This window comes from Ursus arctos, unplaced genomic scaffold, assembly GCF_023065955.2.
Source record: "Ursus arctos isolate Adak ecotype North America unplaced genomic scaffold, UrsArc2.0 scaffold_16, whole genome shotgun sequence".
Lineage (NCBI taxonomy): Eukaryota > Metazoa > Chordata > Mammalia > Carnivora > Ursidae > Ursus > Ursus arctos.
Genome location: NW_026622830.1, coordinates 30,575,970 through 30,596,846, shown reverse-complemented (window position 1 = coordinate 30,596,846; position 20,877 = coordinate 30,575,970). Strand labels below are relative to the sequence as shown.

At 38.6% G+C, this 20,877-nt stretch overlaps 1 protein-coding gene across 2 annotated transcripts in view; it reads left to right on the top strand.

The window, feature by feature from the left end:
* The first annotated feature begins 2,021 nt into the window (after window positions 1-2,021).
* GPCPD1 (glycerophosphocholine phosphodiesterase 1) overlaps window positions 2,022-20,877 on the top strand; it is a 51,527-nt gene continuing 32,671 nt past the window's right edge. The window contains exons 1-5 of one of the 2 annotated variants that reach the window (XM_026503059.4): window positions 2,022-2,218; window positions 7,086-7,162; window positions 9,937-10,033; window positions 14,518-14,602; window positions 20,420-20,495. In XM_026503059.4, the coding sequence (XP_026358844.1) occupies window positions 7,114-7,162; window positions 9,937-10,033; window positions 14,518-14,602; window positions 20,420-20,495 (307 nt within the window). In that variant the 5' untranslated portion in view covers window positions 2,022-2,218; window positions 7,086-7,113. The remainder of the gene's footprint in view (window positions 2,219-7,085; window positions 7,163-9,936; window positions 10,034-14,517; window positions 14,603-20,419; window positions 20,496-20,877) is intronic. The other variant, XM_044385698.3, reaches the window with a different exon arrangement.

Below are 20,877 nucleotides of genomic sequence, written 5' to 3'. Positions count from 1 at the left end.
AATGAATTAACATATTTCATTATGCAATCAAATAAGATGTTAATCTTTTGTAAAATTCAATACATATGGAGCCTTTCTGGAAATAATGAGTAAATTAATCTCATTAACCATGTTTTGAAAAATTTTAACACTCCCCAGAAGTGGCGGGAGGAAAGAATATATTATCTATATTCTATTTCAATATCTCAATCAGAATGGGGAATATATGATGTAATGTAAATATGTTGCACTATTAAAGAGTTTCTTAGCAAGGTTTTGTAAAATGGCATCTCCAGGAGTACCTTCTTCCCCTGCGTGGGTCCAAGTTTCTCTGTTCTCATTATTTTTTCAATCATCAAATGCTACTGGCTTAAGATCTTGAAGAAGTTCCTCAACTTCCAACCCAGTGATGGCATCTTTCGAATGTGTATAATTCTTTTATAATTTCAATAGGATTTAAGGAAGGAACATGGATTGGGTCCATCAACTTGAACTATGAACATCAGACAAATAATAGCTTGACTAAGTGGTGATCACGGGAAAATAAAGGTCTATTATAAATATTTAAAGGAAGCAAATTCGAAGGGAAAAAATCCATCACTGAACTATGACTAACAAGGAGAAATGAAACTCCAAGCTATTAGGAAATGTACAATAGCAGGCTTTATCAGATAATGGTACATAATTGGGAGGAAATTTTAATTCCTTAAGAAATTTTGGATTAAAAGAAGTGTCATCAAAAAACCATTGCATCCTGTGCCTAACACAAAGCATGCACTTAATAATTATTTAGTAACTGAATGGGTGACATTGTCAGAAATGCTCTGGGATCCCATCCAAGCTGAAATATCAAGTGTGGTTGTGAGCACTTTGATTTATATAACTAGAAACTCTTTCTAAAGCTAGCGTTTATCTAATACAAATGCTTTTTTTTAGTAGGCTCATTCCAACAAACTTGTAACTCGGAAGTATCTCTTACTGCGAGAGTTCTTCAACATCCACTAAAAAGGTGGTTCTTGTTTTTTAGAATTTTATTTATTTATTTGACAGAGAGACAGCCAGCGAGAGAGGGAACACAAGCAGGGGGAGTGGGAGAGGAAGAAGCAGGCTCCCAGAAGGGGAGCCTGATGTGGGGCTCGCTCCCAGAACGCCGGGATCATGCCCTGAGCCGAAGGCAGACGCTTAACGACTGAGCCACCCAGGGGCCCCTAAAAAAGGTTGTTCTTTAATTTTCAGTATCTCACTCGATTTAAACGAAATATTGAGAACGTAATTTTATATTAAAGGTTAATCTTTGACGCTGGAAAGGTAACAGTTTAAGTTAGGTAAGTGGCGAATGCTGATTAATTTTGGGGGGGGACCTTCAAAAGACAAAAAAAACTGCTTTTTTTTTTGGTGGGGCTGATTTTTTCACAAAATGAGAAAGTACATTTGCAGGGAGGGTCTGCCTTGCTTTGGGAAAAGTCCCTTTAAACTTTAATTTGCATACAAATAACCTGGAGATCTTGTTAAATGCAAATTAGATTAGGCAGGACTGAAAAGGTCCTGGGAGTGCAATTCTGACAGCTCCCAGGTGATGCTGCTGGCCTTGTAAGACTTTGTGTTGCAAACGTATGAACGCTCAAACATCTTAGGTCACTCAATTCTCGTTTTCAGCTTTAAAGATTTGGTCCAAATGTGCTTGCCGTTTTGTAACGAAAGTAAGTTTCCAGAAAACACTAGGCCCGCTAATTTCCCTCACTTTTGAATGGCAAAAAATGGAGTTCAGAACTGCAGTTCCGGCCTCCACGTTTGGTCGGCCTAAGGCAGCTTTGAGGACCAAGGAATGCCCCGGCGCTGCACCTAGCTGGCCTCCGGGTCTGCGGAAAACACGCACGGGCGGGGGAGACCCCGGGGATGCCCCGCCGCCCCCGGTCGCCGACGCTAGCCCTTTCCAGGAACGCGCGGGCCCGCCCCCCGCGCGCGGTCGTCGATTGGCCAGGACGGCGCCGGCGTGACGTCAGGCCCCGCCCCGTCGCCCCTCCGGCCCCGCCCCGCGGGGTGGCCTGGCGGTTTGGTCTGGAGCAGCTGAAACCGGTTTGAGCGGAGCCGCTTCCTGCCGCTCGGCGCCGCCGCGGGCTGCCTGGGGGAGCGCTGGAGAGGCGCTGACGGCGGGCTCCCGTCTTCTCGGCTCGCGGCCCTCGCTCTCGAGCGCGGCGGCGGCGGCGGCGACGACGGCGCGGACCGGCGGACCCGGCAGGTGAGGCGGGCCGCCAGGCCTGGCCCGGCGCTTGGTGCGGAGGCCGCGGCGGCAGCTCACGTGGCGGCCGAGCTGTCAGGGCGGCCCGGTCGGGGACGCGGCGGGGCGAGGGGTGAGCAGGGGGCCCCGGCCCCGGCGGGAACTGCCCTCCGGGGAAACAGCGGCTTGGACGTTCGCGCCGGTTCGTCGGTGGGCAGCCTTTATCTATTTTGACTTTCATTGTTTGCTGCCACGATTCCGCCGGGTTGCCTGGTGCTTAGTTCCCCTCTGAAAAATTTGTAAGTACAGTATTTACCCTGTACCAGAATGCATAGAGCGTAAGACCACCACGAGTGTACGAACTTAAGAAACGAAGAAACAAAAATTGCCACTGAAGTCGTTTGTGCACCCCTAACCCGCAGCATGCCCCTCGTCCACTCGATCCGTCTATGCGTAATTCATAGTGTTTTGGCAACTGCTAATTTTCTGAAATTGCCTAAGCACGTAGTCGAAGGCATGCTTGTATAATTCAGTTATTCCAAAAAAACCGAAGTGCCTTTTTATCCTAAGGAGAGTCCCAGAAATAGACATCTTTGCTCTCCATGCAATTTTGGGACAGCTGCACCTTCTCTCCAAGACTGCACTTGGCCTAAAGCTCTTCAGATTGCCTTGGTGACCTCTGGGGGAAATCCTCGATCAGTTCATCAGCCCCCCTCTTACCCCATTGCCCCGTTATAAAGGAAATCCTTCATGAATTCAGTCATGAATTGGAGAGAATTCTTTCATTTTGAGGCAGCTGTAGGAGTCCGATGTAGTGCCGACATAGAAAAAGATCGAACCAAGCAGGATGTTTAGAACTGATGATGTTTTCTTCATACTCTTCTGTGGCCCTCTTCTACCCATTCATATTGTGACTTAGCTGAGAAGTAAATACAGGCTGTCAGTCCGTTTTTCAACTCCTGATGGTCTGAATACAAATGATTCAGGGTAAAGCAAACAGGTAAAACTGCACATGACCTATCCGTTCTGGACTTAAGAACTAGGGAGAACCAATATTCTAGACAAAATAAGACTTAGGAAAGTTCTGTACAGAAAAATAATGACCACAAGAGAAATCTGACAGTGGCAGAGTGAGTAAAATTTGATACCTACAGAAAAGTAGGTTGATGAATCAAATCCTTGTATGTCACCTAACCAAGGAAACTACATGAACTATACGTGAAATAATATCAAGACAAAGTGAAATGGAAAACATTTGGAAAACTTTTACGGCATTGCTTAGAATGTTGAACAAGGAATAAACCTGGCTTAGTGAAATCTCCAGAAATGCTTTCTTTATGAAAACCCATTCATGTCTGCATATATTTGTTTAAAATTTTGGCTCAAGTATACTGGGGTCAGAATAATGGGGTCATAATGATCCTCCAAAAGGATGAACAGAAATTAACTCAGGAAAACAGGAGTTTCATATATTCCTTATAGCCAGTTATGAGGACCAAAGCTGCTGGAGTCTAGGAAAGAGCAAGACTTGGAAATGGCTTTTTTCTTTGAAAAAAACTTGAAGACAGACATGTTCTTTTTGGCCAGGAAAACACATTTTAGCTAAAAATATCTGTGATCTCAATTTAGCTCTAAACTAAATGTTCCTGTACCTTGCTTTGCTTAAATATCCCTTTTGTTCCTCAAGCTGGTAAACCAGTAAGGTCATGTGTTGAAATAGTTTCTTTGACCAAAAAAAATAGAGTAGAATTTATTTTGGCAGGTAATGTAAACTCTGAAATATTTCTTGAATGTAAGTTACAGTTGGCTTAAGTCTTTAAAAAAGTGTTAAGATCCAGTTAGATGCTGCTCAAAATCTCAGATGAGAATACTGTTTGATATTTCTCTTCAAGAGACACAAGACGGAAGTTACATATAAAACAAATTGATTTGGTTAAATTGCAGTCAGCTCATGTACATGAAAACGGACTAGATTTTTCATTTTACTCGTGTCCTCCCTTGTCCAGGTTGGGATTTTTTTTTTTTTTCTTGTTTGGGAGAAGAGGAAGTGTTGGTGGGTGTGTAAATTTTGCATTCTGCAACAGGACAGTATTTTACTTTATCACTACTGTTTTGGTGGTAGCTGGGTGCCAAATTGTGCACGCCAATCCTGCACCAGAATTTTGGCCTCTGTCCATGATCAAGTAAACTGGTGTAGGAGCAGCTCCCCAGGCTTTTATTTGGTATGGTATTAAATTGTGGGAGGAGGAGGAGAGGAAATTAAACCAGGCTATAGGACTTTTGGCAATCCAAGTGGAAAATGACGTTTCGTTGACATCAGGGAGGTTTTTTGGGGGGGTATTTTGGGGCTTGTGTGTAGAGTTTTGTACAGTACGTTTACTGTAGCTGTTTATAGCCAAGTTACGATAGCCACTTTTACCAGCAATCTTAAGAGTGAAAGTCAATTTTAATAATCAATTGAATTTATGTAAGTTTCCCATTCAATGCAGTAGAAATTCAGAGGTAATTTGTGCCAGTTGTTGATTTTAATACATACGAATAATTACATTTGATTTACCTAAAATTGGCTAAAATAGATATTTAAAATCGATCAGAAAATAGTTGAGTAGCAGCTATGTAATTATGGAGATGAGATTATGTAGTCCTTTGTTGAAAACTGTGACAGTAAACACTGGGTGAAAGTAGAAGTTGTAGGTTGAGATTAAGGTGGTTATTCAGCAGTTTTGCTGGATGATGGGGCTTTTTCTGTGTCTCAAAATTAATTCAGTTACATAAAACCCAAGCTATTTTGCTAGTCTTGAGGTTTCTTTATATGACATAAATGTAAGAGTGCGGTGTTTCAGTGAACTATTTAATTATTAGAAAAGGAAATATTCCTATTCTTAGAGTTAGTACTCTGATTCCTATCAGACGTCATGTTAAAGGAGAGCTAATAAGATACTTGGATAATGATTGCTTAATGAGGGGGTTAACAATCTACAGCTATTTTTAGATTTAGAACATTCTTTGGTAGTGCTAGAACTGGATGTATATGCTTTAAATAGATTATGTTTATTCTTAGACACAAATTATTTTGATCAAGGACGATTTTCTCTAGTGCACGGTCTTGGGTTTTCTAACTGCAATGGTAGAGTTATCAAGTAGGGAATTCTGTATTCAGGTGATATGAAACCACATGGACTGGTGGTCTTGCTTAATATGAATATTCAACATTTACATTTTATCATTGATGTAAGTGGGATGATAACTAGTTTGTAGCTAACATTGAGTCTGGATTCTTGATGCTCATAGCAGCCCCCTGTGGATCAGGTTTCTCAGCCTCAGCCCTGTTGATATTTGGAGCTGGACAATGATTTGTGGAGAGCTGTTCTGTGCATCGCATGGTGTTTACAACACTGCTGGCTTCTACCCACTAGATGCCACCAGTATCACTCCCAGTTGTGACGATCAAAAATGTCTCCTGACATTGCCAAATACCCCTTGGAGGGCAGAATTGTCCCCAGTGAGAACTGCTGCTACAGATCTACCTTGACTTGGAAGTGTAGTAACCTGAGCAGCAGTGTTCACTGAATGGTTATTGCAGAGTTGAGTATACGTTCATGGGGAGGGAAAGGGAGCAAAGGAGAAATAAAAGAATGAATAACTATGAAAATTACTCTGATTTTTAAAATAATGTATTATAAATGCAGATAACATTGAAGTTGGTAAATTAATGAAATGATGCAGAGTAAAGACATTGGAATTATTTTAGGGATATTGGTGAATTGGGGCACAGCATTTTGAGGAGGGTTTGGAAAAGTTATATAGAATATGCTCTGTCCTTGTGTAGAGTATGTGTTCTTTCTATATATAAGTTACATAGCCTCCTTTAGAATTGATATGTGTATATTTTTAAAAATGTTGTATCTTCCCTCAGGCACTTAAACTAGGGGGTGGTAAACAGATTGGTTTGGTTGGGGAAAACAACCAAGAAATGAAAAATCAGCTAGAGAGAAAATGTGGATAGGACATCAAAGGATTAGGGGTTTAGATTTCTGTAAGTAATTGAAGTAATTCCAAGTCAGGGACATAAGGAGGACTATTCTGACATAAAATGTCAGACAGAAGCCAAAACACAGGTTAGGGTACTTAGGATTTTGAATGAAGTTCAGACCAGAGAAAGAAAGTCATGTATGTAAGATCAATTAGAATCAACAGGGTTTGGTAATAGTTGGGAGAGTTGAGACACTAAATTTGAGTCTGCAGAACTAGAGTCATGATAGTCCTATGGTTAATACAGAGAAAATCTGAAAAGAGTGGTTTATGGGGGAATGTGTGTTTTTTTTTTTAAGTTATTAGTTACATTACTTAGAAGCAGAACCTGCCTCTTGTTGCAGAACATAACTAGTTTGTTTCAGTGAATGTTACTTAATGGTTCTTCAGTTGTTTCCTTGTTATTAAAGTTGAAACCTTATTGAAGTAGAAGTCCTCTTGAGCCAAGTTTTTTTTCCTATCTGTAGTTGTTTTTTGTTTTTGTTTTGCTTTTTTTTTCTCCATAACATGAGCCTGGTGGGGAAAGATAGGTTGAGTTCAGAACAGCTGCTTATCAGAAGAGAAAGTTTGTAACAAGAGAATCTTGAATCCTTAAAAAAAATGTTTGGACACACTTATTTTGCAGTTTTTCTGGTCCCTACACACAGAATAGGTTTTAACATTAGGCCTTAAAAATTGCTAGGTACTTCCTAAATAATTCAGCCTTTATATGTGAGTTTTCTGAAATCTTTTATTCACAGTTTTGGTTTATTTATTTTTGTGTTTTGTTTTGTTTTTTAATTTGTTTCTTGGTGGTAGCTATCTAGAGCTAAGATTTTTGTAGATTTTAAATGACATTGTCTCTTTTTCTTCCTAGCTCAACACTGTAAAATAAATCCATCAGAATGACACCTTCTCAGGTTACCTTTGAAATAAGAGGAACTCTGTTACCAGGTATTGTAAAATTTTACTTTAAAACAAAATTTTAAATGAATATTTTTCTTATCTTGATTATCTTAAATATGCAGTTCGTTATTACAGTAGGCCTAATTTTTAGATGAAACTGTCTTTAGGACTTACCTGATTTCAGAAATGTGCTTGGAGTATAGTAAACTTAGGAAAAAAAAATAGTAAACGTCTTAATCTCATATTTTCCAAGAAAGCTATGAATTTATTTAATCTTGCACAGGATGAAGATGGTTGGACTATGATTTTTAAATAACTTGAAAATGAGGAGAGGAATTTTGCTAGTGCGCGACGTTGGTGAAATGTTTGGCTAAGATAACTTTGTTCCCTATTTGTAAATTTTTTGGCTTTTTGTATTTTTTGCTGTCTGCTAAAGCAGTGTGAAATAATTTTAGGGTAAATAGCATATCAAAATAGTATCACGCCTGGGGTATGTATCTCCTTATTTAATATACTCACTGTACTGGCCAGTTCCTCAAATCTGTTACATTCTTTACCGCTTTGGGGCCTTTCTCAAATTGTATCCTCCGTCTAGCTCTGTGGCCTCCCTTCTCCCCCTTAACTCTCCTTAACTCCAAGCCCACATTTAGCTAGGTTAGGATCTCTGTGAAATTCAGGGTTCCGGGCCTTTTTGTAGTACCTTACAGGTTTTATGGGATTATTTGAGTAAATTTGTTTATGGATAGATTGTAAGCTCTGTGAAACTGTGACTTTGTCTTTTCATGCTGAGCGCATGCACCTGACACAGTGCCTGGCTCGGAGCAGGGGTAAATATGTGTTCAAAGAATAAATAAATGATTCACTCTGTATATCCAGCATCTTTGGTCTAGCAGCCATCAGAGCAGTTGACAGTGTATGTTTGTCCAAGTTCAGATTCTTAGCCAAGATGATCTGGTAGAGAGCTCCCATCTCTGGGCAGGATTCTGCAGATAGAAGATTGCTAGTCAGCTGATAGGTTGGCTCACTTGGGTCAAGAGCTCACCTCTAGTCCAGTGTGTAGCCTTCTCTGTGGAGAGAAGACTGTGGAGCTGTGTCTGTCATACCATTTCAGGGAACGGTACACAGGTAGTTTAAGGGAGAAGGAGCTCGCCATGTCAGGCGTATGGACCAGCCACATAATTCGCCCTAGAAGGGTGAGCTTGACGAGGGTCTTAGTCTCAAGGACTAGAGGGAAGATAGTAGCAGATGGGAATGTCAGAGAGGACTATGCACAGCAACGTGTGTGTGACTTTTGGAAGTAATACTTGTATTTAGCAACTGTGTTTATCTTTCTTTTTAATCAGAGAAGGTGGTGATAACCTAAGTTAATTACATAACAAAATTGGTTACTCTAAAGGATCAGTGAATATTTTGACATGAAATCTTTATATGTCACCACTCTATGCTTGACAGACATGTATTTAGAACCCCCCAAACTCCTGAGTGATTATCGCGCTCGAAGTTTTAGTTAAGTTTTAGACAGTCCAAGCTTACAGAATACTCATCACACAGGTGGTTAAAGCCAACTACAATTCTGGCTTTACTACATTAGTGCCTAAAAGCCACTCAGAATGTGGAGGAGTTTGTCTTGAACTTTGTTCACTTGGCCTCCATTCATTATATTTTTCTTTATGAATTTTAATTATAGTAATTCAGAATGTATTGCTATGTAAGTTAAAGATTTCTCCATTCTTGGGGCGCCTGGGTGGCTCAGTCATTAAACGTCTGCCTTCGGCTCAGGGCGTGATCCCGGCGTTATGGGATCGAGCCCCACATCAGGCTCCTCTGCTGGGAGCCTGCTTCTTCCTCTCCCACTCTCCCTGCTTGTGTTCCCTTTCTCGCTGGCTGTCTCTCTGTCAAATAAATAAATAAATAAATAAAATCTTTAAAAAAAAAAAAGAATTCAAGATTATAAAACATTAAAAAAAAAGATTTCTCCATTCTTATGTCCAAGAAGTTTTTTTTTTTTTTAAGATTTATTCATTTTAGAGAGAGCATGTGCAAGCAGAAGGGGGGGGGGTTGCCAGAGGGAGAGGGAGAGAGAGAATCTTAAGCAGACTCCCTGCTCAGTGTGGAGCCCATGTGGGGCTTGATCCCACAACCCAAGATCATGACCTAAGCCGAAACCAAGAGTCAGATGCTCAACTGACTAAACAAGCCAGGCACCTTGAAGTTGTAGACTTTTGCTGAATATACACAATTCAGCACATATAGGTGACAGCTATATTTTGGTTTGTCTATTGATGAGAAGTGTTCAGGTGAAACAATAGTCATTATTTTAGTAAGGAAAACTAGATTTTTCACTATGTAAGTCTTTGTTTTGAGGATTTTGTTGTTGTTGTTGTTGTCCCATTGATAATTCTCTTAATCTTTAGTTTGTTAGTAGCCACTGTTTGAGTTCCTGGAAAAGATTGGTTACTTTTCTCTAGAATACTTATATGCATTTAGTGTGTGCCTTCTTAAATTGGATGCTCCCTTGAAGGCAGGAACTGTGGCATGATCTACTTTGTCTTCCTGGTGCTTGTTATTGGCTCAATTAAGTAGCTGAACAAGTGAAGAATAGTTCATCCCTATACACCCCCCCTTTGGCTCTGTAGACGTAGGTCAAGGTGAGAACATGGGTGTTGGTGACGCATGTCTCCAGTGAGGCTCCTCCACGTCTGCGAAAGGTGACCCTGCATCCAGGTGAACTAGTGCAGCTGACGGCTCTTCCCTTGCTTCCTAAAACTAAATTTTGGAACCTTCTTACTGAGCCCACTGTAACTGGTTGTTCTGCTTCTTAGGAGAAGTTTTTGCCATATGTGGAAGCTGTGATGCTTTGGGAAACTGGAGTCCTCAGAATGCCGTGGCTCTTCTTCCAGAAAATGAGACAGGTGAAAGGTAAGAAGAGAAATATCAGGTTATGGAATAGCTGTGACACCCAGATTAGAAACTTAGGGGGGGTTTCTAAGATACCTTCATATAGTTTTCCTCTCTTAGTTTTAATTTTTATGACAGTTCTTGCATGTGCATAGAGTGAAGTAGTTGTACAAGGTTGGTTTTAAAAAAAAAAAAAAGTTCTATGTTTCTCAATTTCCCAACTCAGCCATTTTCAGCTTTTGGCTGGTTCTTGGTAGTTACCACCCTATTTCTAAATAACAGGCTTATATTGCTATTTCTTATTTTTTTAAAGCTTTTTTTAGGTATTATCTTTTGGCTCTCAGTATATATTCTTTTTTTTTTTTTTTTAAGATTTTATTTATTTATTTGAGAGAGAGAGAGAGAGCAGGCCTATGCGCACACCAGCCATGGGTGGAGGGGGGTGCAAAGGGAAAAGGAGGAGCAGACTCCCTGCTAGCCTGACACAGTGCTCGGTCCCAGGACCCTGAGATCATGGCCTAAGTCGAAGGCAGACACTTAACCGACTGAGCCACCCAGGTGCCTCTCAGTACGTATTCTTTTTTTTTTTTTTTTTTAAAGATTTTATTTATTTGAGAGGGAGAGAAAGAGAGAGGGAACATGAGCAGAGGGAGAATCAGAGGGAGAGGGAGAAGCAGGCTCCCACTGAATAGGGAGCCCGATGCGGGGCTCGATCCCAGGACCCTGGGATCATGACCTGAGCCAAAAGCAGATGCTTAACCACCTGAGCCCCTCTCAGTACATATTCTTGATAAAAGATCTGATTTTTGCTTTAGCCTATAAAATAATTTTCTATAGCAGAGAGTGGAACAGGTATTTTTGCTAATGTACTGAAATGTGTTTGCAACCGATATTAAATATAGCACTAAAGTTAGCAGAAGTGTATTGGTGCATTGTACTGGGGAAAGAAGGTCCTGGTTGCTGGTTTCAGTTCTGCAGTTAACTGCAATCTTGGGCAGATCAAATTTCTCTAGGCCTACGTTACCTCATCTGTATGGTAAAGGGGTTAGGACAGAATCAGTGAATATTGACAAAGATGGTACTTCTTCACTCGGGGATATTTGGAAGTGTTATTGGTTGTCAAGATGTATGTGTGGGGGCTCCTGGGTGGCGCAGTCGTTAAGCGTCTGCCTTCGGCTCAGGGCGTGATCCCGTCGTTCCGGGATCGAGCCCCACATCAGGCTCCTCCGCTAGGAGACTGCTTCTTCCTCTCCCACTCCCCCTGCTTGTGTTCCCCCTCTCACTGGCTGTCTCTCTCTGTCCAATAAATAAATAAAATCTTAAAAAAAAAAAAAAAGATGTATGTGTGGAGGTAAGGAGAGAGATCTTAAACAGTATGCAAATATATGCAGTGGCCCTAGGGAGAAACACCAGATTACATGATTATTAAACGCAAATTGTTTTCCATGTAGAGCAGTACTACTGAAAATATGGCCTGTGGGCCAGTGCTAGAGAAAAAAACTTCAGTTTTTCTAATAATCAGTGCATTATATGAAAAATACAAAAATTAAGAGCAAGCATTTAGAAATGTTTATAGCACTTTGACATTGCTGGGACATTGATGCATGTCATTGTGGACTCATCTCTTTTGTGCTGGATACATAGATCAGAAGTATTGGTTACAGGACAGACAAGCAAACAAACACTGGGTCCTTCAGAGCAGATAGTTTGAGGACCACTGCTGGCAAAGCAAAAGAAAATAACAATACAGTACCATAATGCAAATTAAGGAAAAGAAAAACAGGGACGCCTGGGTGGCTCAGTCAGTTAAGCGTCTCCCTTTGGCTCAGGTCATTATCCCACGGTCCTGGGATCCAGTCCCGCATTGGTTTCCTTGCTCATCAGGGAGCCTGCTTCTCCCTCTGCCTGCTGCTCCCCCTGCTTGTACACTCACACTTTCACAAATAAATAAATAAAATCTTAAAAAAAAAAAAAGTCTATAAAACATCCTTTTCCTATTTGTCATTAGTGTGACACATTTTCTCAGCCACTTCTCAGCTGTTTTTATAAGTAAAGTTTTATTGGTAAATAATATTGGGATCGCAGAGGAACGAAATGTTTATTCCCTTCAAGTGGCTGTTTTTTCCTCCATTTTCAGATCAGCCACTCCTGTCTGAAGTAAAACCTTATGTCTTTCTGAACTTTTCCTAAACACACCTTGCTCTGAACACTTGAGCTGCCCTGTCACCTGTCTTAAGTCCATTTCAGCCAACCTGGTCAAAGTTATGTGAACAGATGAGATAACATTTACCTACGTAACTTGAAGGGACCAGCCACTTTACCTTGCTGACGCACACTGACTTGTAATCGATTCATGTATGGCAGATAAACAGTGTTTCACATGGAGAAAGGAAGTAGATGATACAAGAGGATACAAAAGGCATTTGCTTTGGACACCATTCTTGTGTTTTAGCATTGTGTTTATTTGGATTTCAGTGTGTTGTGCATCTAAGCCCTTTGTACAAAGCTCTTTTTCAGAGTCTCTTAAGGCTCTCCAGACCCATAGGCTTGTAGTGACAGAGCTCTGTTAGGATATATTTTTTTTTCAACTTACAGATAATTTGAAAGTCGTAGTATGGTTTCCTAATAATGCAGAAAATGTGGGTCACTTGTGGTTTTATTTGCTCTTCTTGTAGATTGCATGGTATTTTGGGGGAGAATATGAGGGCATTCAAAATCAGGCAGGTGCACTAAGGCTCATTGCCCCTCTTTCTTGACTTTTCTTGAATTTCATCAGATTATGTTTATTTTTGATGCACCGAACAGTTCTGGTTCATTTTTAACTTTGCAACATTTACTTAGGGAAGTGGAATAAAAAAACTCATTGCTTTGCTCTCTCCATCTCTTTTCATTTAGTGCTTCTTAACCAGGGGCGCACATTAGACTCACTTGTGAGGGCTTTAAAAAATAAATAAGTCTGGATCCTACCCCTGGGGAATGAGGACTAGTGCATTGGGGGGGGGCAGCACAGTTTTCAGAGCTTCCCACTAATTCTGCTGTACACATCTGGGGTGGCTTCACATACTCTTGCTGACCATTTTTTGAATGAAATAGTACTAGAAATTTGCCATTTTTTTGGTAGCAGAGATGGGACGTAATTTTACCTCAGAGTCGGTAGAGTCTGGCTGGAATGCTGTGTTGAAAAGGACTCGGAGGCTTATCAGGGACAGGTAGCAGGGTGCATGTGCCCAGCATTTGCTTTTCTTGCTTTCACAGCAGTGGCCCTCAACCAGCCTTCTATATTCACAGACCCTGTGAAGGTTTATCAAACTCTACACGACCAGGCTCCTCCCAGACCTCTGAAATCAGAGTCTCCCAGGGCGGAGCCAGGGCATATGTATTTTATTACTACCAGATTTATCAAATTGTTGACCATGGGTGACAGGTGGTTATGGATATTTTGTTAGGAATCAGGATTGAGTCCGAGTGAGGATAGTGCCTTGAAGCCTGCCCGGGCAGAGCCAGGTGGGGAGCAGTGCTAGCCATCTGGTATCATGGAAGAACATTTGGAGCTGCTGTTTATTCACTAAACTGTTCATGCCAAATTAATGTTTGGGTAATGGTCTATGACAGTGGCTCTCAAACTTAAGTGTTCATCATCCGCGTCACCTGGAGGCTTGTTAAATTACAGATTGCTGGACTCTCCCCCCAGAGTTTCTAATTCAGTAGGTCTAGGTGTGGCCTGAAAACTTGGATTTCTGACAAGCTCCAGGGTGATATTGATGATCCTCAGATCACACTTGGGATACCACTGGTCTATGATTGGAAGGTAATAAAAACCAGTTATAATCATGAGTTGTAGTGACTGCTTTGACTGCTGAGTCAAAGCTTTAGAGTAGCAGTAGACTGTGTTAGCATAGCATAGTTCAGAGGAAGACATTGAGTTGAAACAAGTAAGATACAATCCCAATTGCTTGGCTAGGGAAATAGCCAGAGGCTGGACAGGACGGTCAGGACAAGGGACAGTTGGGAACCTGAGGATAGCTCGCCTGCCTCAGCCCGAGCCTCTTAGCAGCCTTGTAACATCTCCAACTAAGTGGGAAGTCCGAGAAGATTCTGACTCTCGCTTCCATCTCTGTGCTATTTTTTCTGTTTGGAATACTTCTTGTCTTTGTATGGCTGGTTCCTTCTCGTTATGTAGGACTCCTCTCAGACTGTTCTTCCTCATTGAGGCTTCTCCTCCAAAACTTCCTGTCACGTCGGAAAGGTCAAATAGCCCTTACTCTGAATGTTTGGTTATTTGTCTGTCTACCCTCACAAGAAAGCAATCTGCTGGAAGATAGGGCGCTCTCTGACTGAGTCCTCACTGTGTTCCCCAGCGCTTGGTGCCCTGTGGGCCTGGAGTATAATTTTGTAGGAATAAATAAGTGGTGTTGGTCACAGACCTTGCTGGAGGGGTTTTATGAATTATGAGGTCTTTATGCATTTCAGTCGGATATTAATGCTTCTGCCTTTTCTCCTCACAGCATGTTATGGAAAGCGACCATTGTACTCGCTAGAGGAGTGTCAGTTCAGTATCGCTACTTCAGAGGCTGCTTTTTAGAACCAAAGGTATGTTTTCTTTATCTAGTTTCCAGTTTCTTTAACAAGCTTACTTCTTTCAAAAGCAACTCATTCAAGTTTGGAAACATTAAAAGTAATAGTAGCTTGTTTTGATCAAATCAGGAAAACAGAACTCTAGATTAATAATATTTTAGTGCTTAAAAGCAAGGAAATAGCCACTTCAGAGGCAGACAATGTCTGCAGTGGAATTTTTAAAAGCCTAATAGTAAGTATATCCTGCAGTATTCTTGTCATGAAATTGGTTTTAATGATAAATGAGTGTTCCCAGTAGCTGTGCTTTTTCTGTAACTTTTGTAAACCTGTTAGTAACCAGTTAAAAGGGTTTTCTTTTTATTTCATTTTTTAATCCTTATGTGGTATAAATACACTTGAAGGAGCATAGAGCCAGCTTTAAATGAGTACTTATTTTAACAAATTATTTCACAACAGCCATCTTGTAGTGGCTGCATTTGTTTTAACTCCTATCAAAACTGAAGTCATTCCTCTTAGATTATTTACAACCATGGTGTTGATAGATTGGGATCTTTTCTGAAGGCCTTTGGAGTATCTGATAAATCTAATCTGCTTGCTCACAATGATTTATTATTTTGGGATTGTTTTCATATTTAGAAAAGAAAAAAAGTTAATTCTTTTCCTCCTATTTTAAAGATGCTTATTTCCTGGAAGGATTCTTTTCCTTCAGATTTTTGTCTTTGAGCACACTTAGGCTGCATGTGAGCAGGGGTTTAGGCAGGAGTCTAGGAAGCAAAACATGGATTAAACCTTTTTCAAATTTTTATTTCCCTTTGGGATCATTGAATACTTGTTACATGTGAAAAATGCAAGCAGCCACTGTTACCTCATTCGCTTAGCCACCATTATAGAGAAGAAAAAACTGACAAAGCCACTTCAGCTGTCTTTTGCACTTATTACGTTTCTTATTCCAAGAATATATTGTAAATACGCAGTAATTAAAATTACATTATGGTTGATCGTTGTGTTGGCTTATCTTGACAATAGTCTCATTTTAATGACTTAAGATCATTTATTTGGCATAAGGGTTATGCATTGTGGCAAAGTTTTTCAGTTTAAGTTGAACAGTTATGCAGTGATAAGTAGGTCATAGCACTCATGACATCGACAGTTTATTTGAGGGTCCTGGTATGTGAAATTTGTAATGTGTGAAATCAACTAAATTTTATTTAAAGGGGCATTTGGACAAGAAAAATCATGATGAGTCCTTTGGGCATAGTTTTCTAAAGTAAGACTATTGTCAACATAGATCAAATCAAGCCAACCTACAGTATTTTCCCCTCTTCATTGAAAATGTAACCAAAAGCAGCAAATCAGTCCAAACTGCCTTTCTGAAAAAATTGGCAAGAAGTCTGCTTACAGTAAAAAACAAGTTTTTCCCCTTGTAATACTTGCAAAAGTTTACAGTATGTGTTGGTGAGTGTGTTTCTTTAAGTAGGTGCTCTGTATCGTGTACACATGTACCGTGTGATGCAGGGGCTGCCATGGTAAGTATGTTTTTCATGGACTAGAGTAAATAGCTACATAAAATCCCATGCATAGAGCTAGAGGGTTTTTTCCACATGCCAGCTTAAAGTGACATTTCTTTTCTTTTAAAAGTTGGTGGCGCTCTTTAAATGAAACATAATTTTAAATAGAAATAATTATGAAACTTTGTCTCAGTTGTGCATTGTCAGATGATAAAACTAATGTGCAAAGAATCTTAAAGTGTAAAATGTAAATTATTGGAATATATATTTTATGAATATAAAGAATGATAGAAAAGCAAAGTAATTATGAAACATTGAAAAGCTGAAATGAGTAATAAGATTAGTTTTGCTGAGGTACTCTACCCAAGCATACGGGGAGCCTAAGCTAAAAGTCTTGTGGTCTTGTCACTTGACCTTCATATTTCAGTTTTTCTTGTCTGTAAAATGAAGGGCTCCGACCATAGATTTTTTAGGTCCCTTCCATGGCTAAAATTTTATTGCAAATAAATAAAATTTTATCATTCATATTTTCTCCATTTTTGCTCTTCCTGGCACATTCTTTTTAGTTTAGAAGAGTCTTAAAGTCCCTTTTCTCTCAACTTTTCATAGCTACCTATTGTCTTCTACTTTGTAGAATTAGAATAAGGTATTAATATGTTGAATTTTAAAATAATTTTACAGGTGACAAATCAAAATACTATCTTGAACATAGCAAACAAAGGTTGTAGATATTCTTAGAATGAAAACACAGGTGCGAGTCTTCAGATGGTCCATTAATTTCACATCTTCACCAGAGATAATTTTTCAGTGAACATTAATTAAAACATTCTTTTAAATCCATGTCCATCCTTCTATACTTGTGGCTAGAATTAGAGATGTAACTTGATACTGAAATGTTAGCCAATTTTGTAATAATGTTTGTGATTTTTCCTTTCATTTCAATGGAAATAGCTATTTTTCGGTAACTTCTGTGTTTCTAATTTTTATAGGTGTTCACATTCACTTATAATTAGATTCATTATAAACCCTTTCTTCTTAATCTCCCTTGATTTTTGTTTAAATCCTTTACCAAAAGAGTCAATCATCTGTGATAGTCACATCATTGTTTATTTTCAGAATAGCCCAGGTATCTTATTTTGTATAGTGGTTTTCTTAATAAAATTCTTCTGGATGCTAAATACCTCAGTTGTTAACCTCAAACTTGAACCATCTCACAGATGTCTGTCTGCCTAGCTTTCTTCACCTCACACTTTACTTATCCATAAGTGACCATTTTTCTTATTAGTCTTATTAAAAATCGTGATTTTTAAACGACTGTTGGTCTGGCCTTGCCATCATAGATAAAAATTCCTTAGGGCCCGTTTTACATGTACTTTTTTTTCCCCCCCAAAATGTGAAAGACAACAGTAAAATTTCAGAAGTTACATTTTTCATGATTTTTGAAAGTAGTGATACTACATGACTAGTTCATAATTTTGCTACATGGTTTGTTCAAAACAAAACAGACCAAAACCTCAGTCTACATGTTCGTCTGTCTCAGTGCTTGATGTAGCTGAGTGATGTTGGTCCCTGTTTAATAAGAAAGCAGTCATTACGCTCTTCTTTATTTGCAGAAATAGATTATTTTGTATTTTTATTAATATGCTTGTTTGGAAACATTTCAGCAATCATCTGATTTAATATATGTTAAATTGTGAAACAACTCTATCAATACTATTAATGGAATAATATCTTGGATTGATGATGTTATTTTTTGCTTCAAAGATCTACCTTGCACTTGACTCCAAAGTGCTTAAAATTATGGCAGCCTTTTACAGAATGGAACTGTTCTTTTTTCTAAGATCTTGAAGAATGAGTTTATTACATTTAGCATATTAAAAAGGGTTGCATGTTTTGGAGTCATTACCGAGATTTTTAATTTCCCACTGCTCAGGGCTTAAATATTTTTTAAGAAGCTCAGTAAGCTAAAATTTAAGATTACCTTCTGAAGTTTAATAAAGTATTCATGACAATTTTGAAAGTTCACTGTATTTTAAAACTTGGTAAATTTTTTTTCTATATTATAACACTTTGTTGTACCGACAAGCATGGATTTGCAGTATGAACGCTTGTATACCCAATTAGAAGTCATCTGTTGAATCACCTCTTTGGATAGCTCCTCAAATGCTCCATTCTATTCAAGCCTAGGTTGTTTTATGCAGTGAGTAGTGGGTTTGCTGCTAAAGCAGATGAGGGTGGAGTTACTAAAATATTATTAAAATATATTCTCTACCAAATATTTTATCCACAGGGCTATTCTGATATGATTAGATGTTGATATTGTAGTCAACACTGTGTAAAGTTTCCCTGGCACTGAATTGATAGAAAAACAAACTCTCCTCTCTTCTATCCACTTCTAATCCCTGCTGATATTTAATAGTATGTTCCTGGCACCCTTTGAAGTCACCTTTGGTTGGTAACTTCTATAAGAATGTAGATCTATACCATCTTTGTAGCAAAGATGATATTTTTTGGGGAAGGGGGTCGTGCAGGGGACATGAGAGGAAGGGGGGAAGGGTATAGGTTAGATCTTTCTCGCTACTGTCTATTGCTAAGAAACATTGTTCCTTTTTTAATGTATATATTTGCATCTTTTGAGGATCAGAAAGTTTGATGTTTAAGAAATAAATTCAAAAAAATGTGACAGGAAGGTTGTAGTAAAAAACATCTAGCAGTTGTAGGATTAAATGTATCTCCGTTTTTTTAGTGTAAAGGAAATGAAATTCACTATATTTAAGACGAGCAGTTTCACATTAAAAAAAAATTTAAAAACATCTGACAAGTCTACCAACTCATAAGTTGAACCCTTAAAACAAGGGGGTATTCAGCTAGAGAAAATGAGGATTTGCTATATTATCCCATTTGCTATATAATTTGAATGAATATCTAATGCTATTTTAGTTTTCAGAGTTTAGAAGTTTGCAAGTTTTAAAAAAGATTTCAGCCTCTGGTTATTTTTAAGTAGCAGAATATCTCTTGCATTTGATTACTTAATGTGCCTAATTTGTCTCATACTCGTTTATTATCATTTGGCACTTTTATTATTAATCAATATTGAAACCTGTAAAATGATACAGAAGAGTATTTAATGCCATCTAAAGGTGTACACAATAGAGAGAGAGAAGCTTATATGTTCTGTGCTTTTTAAGAGTATGTAATATATGCCTAGAAAAGGGCTTGAAGATTATGTATGAAAATATCAATAGTGATTATCCTTAAGCGGTGTGATAATGATTTTTGTGTTTTCTTTTTGCTTCTTTGTATTTTACTAAATGTCTTCTGAAGATGTGAAGAGAAATGTAAAATAACTTTGTAAGGTTATAGTTTGAAATTTTGCTTCTAAAATGTGTATTTAATGGTTTTATTTTGGCACATAAGTTTTGTCGATTTTTTTTTAATAATTAAAATTAGGAAGCATTTAGTTAGTACTTCAGTCCTTTAGGTGTATGTGGGGAATCTTAGTTGATTATTTTTGTTTTTAAATTGCTGTAGGTACTAGCACATAAAGCTTTATTTTCCCTTTTAGTAAGAGAGCTTGATAACAGAAGACAATATTAGAAGTTTTCACACTGTATGAATTTATGAACTGGAAGGCATAAAGAGAAAAACTGGGTGGTAGTTCCCTTTTTGTCAGACTTATTCTTCAAATTTACTCACGTACATGTCCTTTCTTTTAGGGTTGTCCTGTGCTTTTTAGACGCACTGGTTACTGTGATACAAGCAATCTGATGTTCTTCCTGTTACTTATTATAGTAAAGAACTTTGTTATGCCCTCTAGTTCCTTGAGTAACTTGTGCTCATTGATCTTGAAGTACTCGTACCTGCTATTCCTGCAATCATAGAGTGTAGGCTTTTCCCAAACACTTGGAGAGTTACTTGAGAGAACTTTATTCAGTAATACCTCATTGACTGCTGACAACCAAGCATAAAGTATATTTGGTGTTATCTTTAACTTAGGGGACAGAACATCAACTAAGGATGAAAATTTCTTTAAAACAATTTGGAGTATTGTAGGCAGATATAAGAATGGATTAAAGATGGTTTTATGTGCCAGTTTCATCTCCTTTTTCTCTGTTTACTGCCTCACTGTCCTTTTCTTCCAGCACTCATAACGGTTTATGACCTGGTACATTCCTGAGTTTTGGCATATAATATTGATAAATAACAAGATGAATCTTTTGGTTTCATATTTAGTATAAGACTAAGGCCACAAACATCTAATGGAGTCATGGGTAGAAAATAAGATATAAGAAATTATTGCAGACGTTTAACTTTTAAATTGCAGACTATCGGTGGTCCATGCCAAGTCATAGTTCACAAGTGGGAGACTCATCTACAACCACGATCAATAACCCCTTTAGGTATGGGCATTAACTGCATCTGTTTGAGGCATATGCATAAAGTTACTAATATGCTGCACAATGGCTTAGTGGGATTTAATAAATTTTTATTCTGAAGTTTAAGATCAATGCATTGTCAGTACTGCAAATTTCACTTAGCATATCATGGATCTTTTAAAACTAAACAGTTCTTAATTGCCTTTCTTTATTAACTTTGTTAGAAATGCTTGCCAAGTTATTTTTATTTGGGGGGATTCGTTTAATTTTATTGTGGAATATTTATTTTCATTTGGAGTAGTTCACAAAGTTTGTAAAATGGCATTCTTCCTGATTGAGCGTTCACGGCTTTATTTGATTACTTGCTCAGAGAGTTTAGAGAACATCTGAGGAAAGAATTAATCCA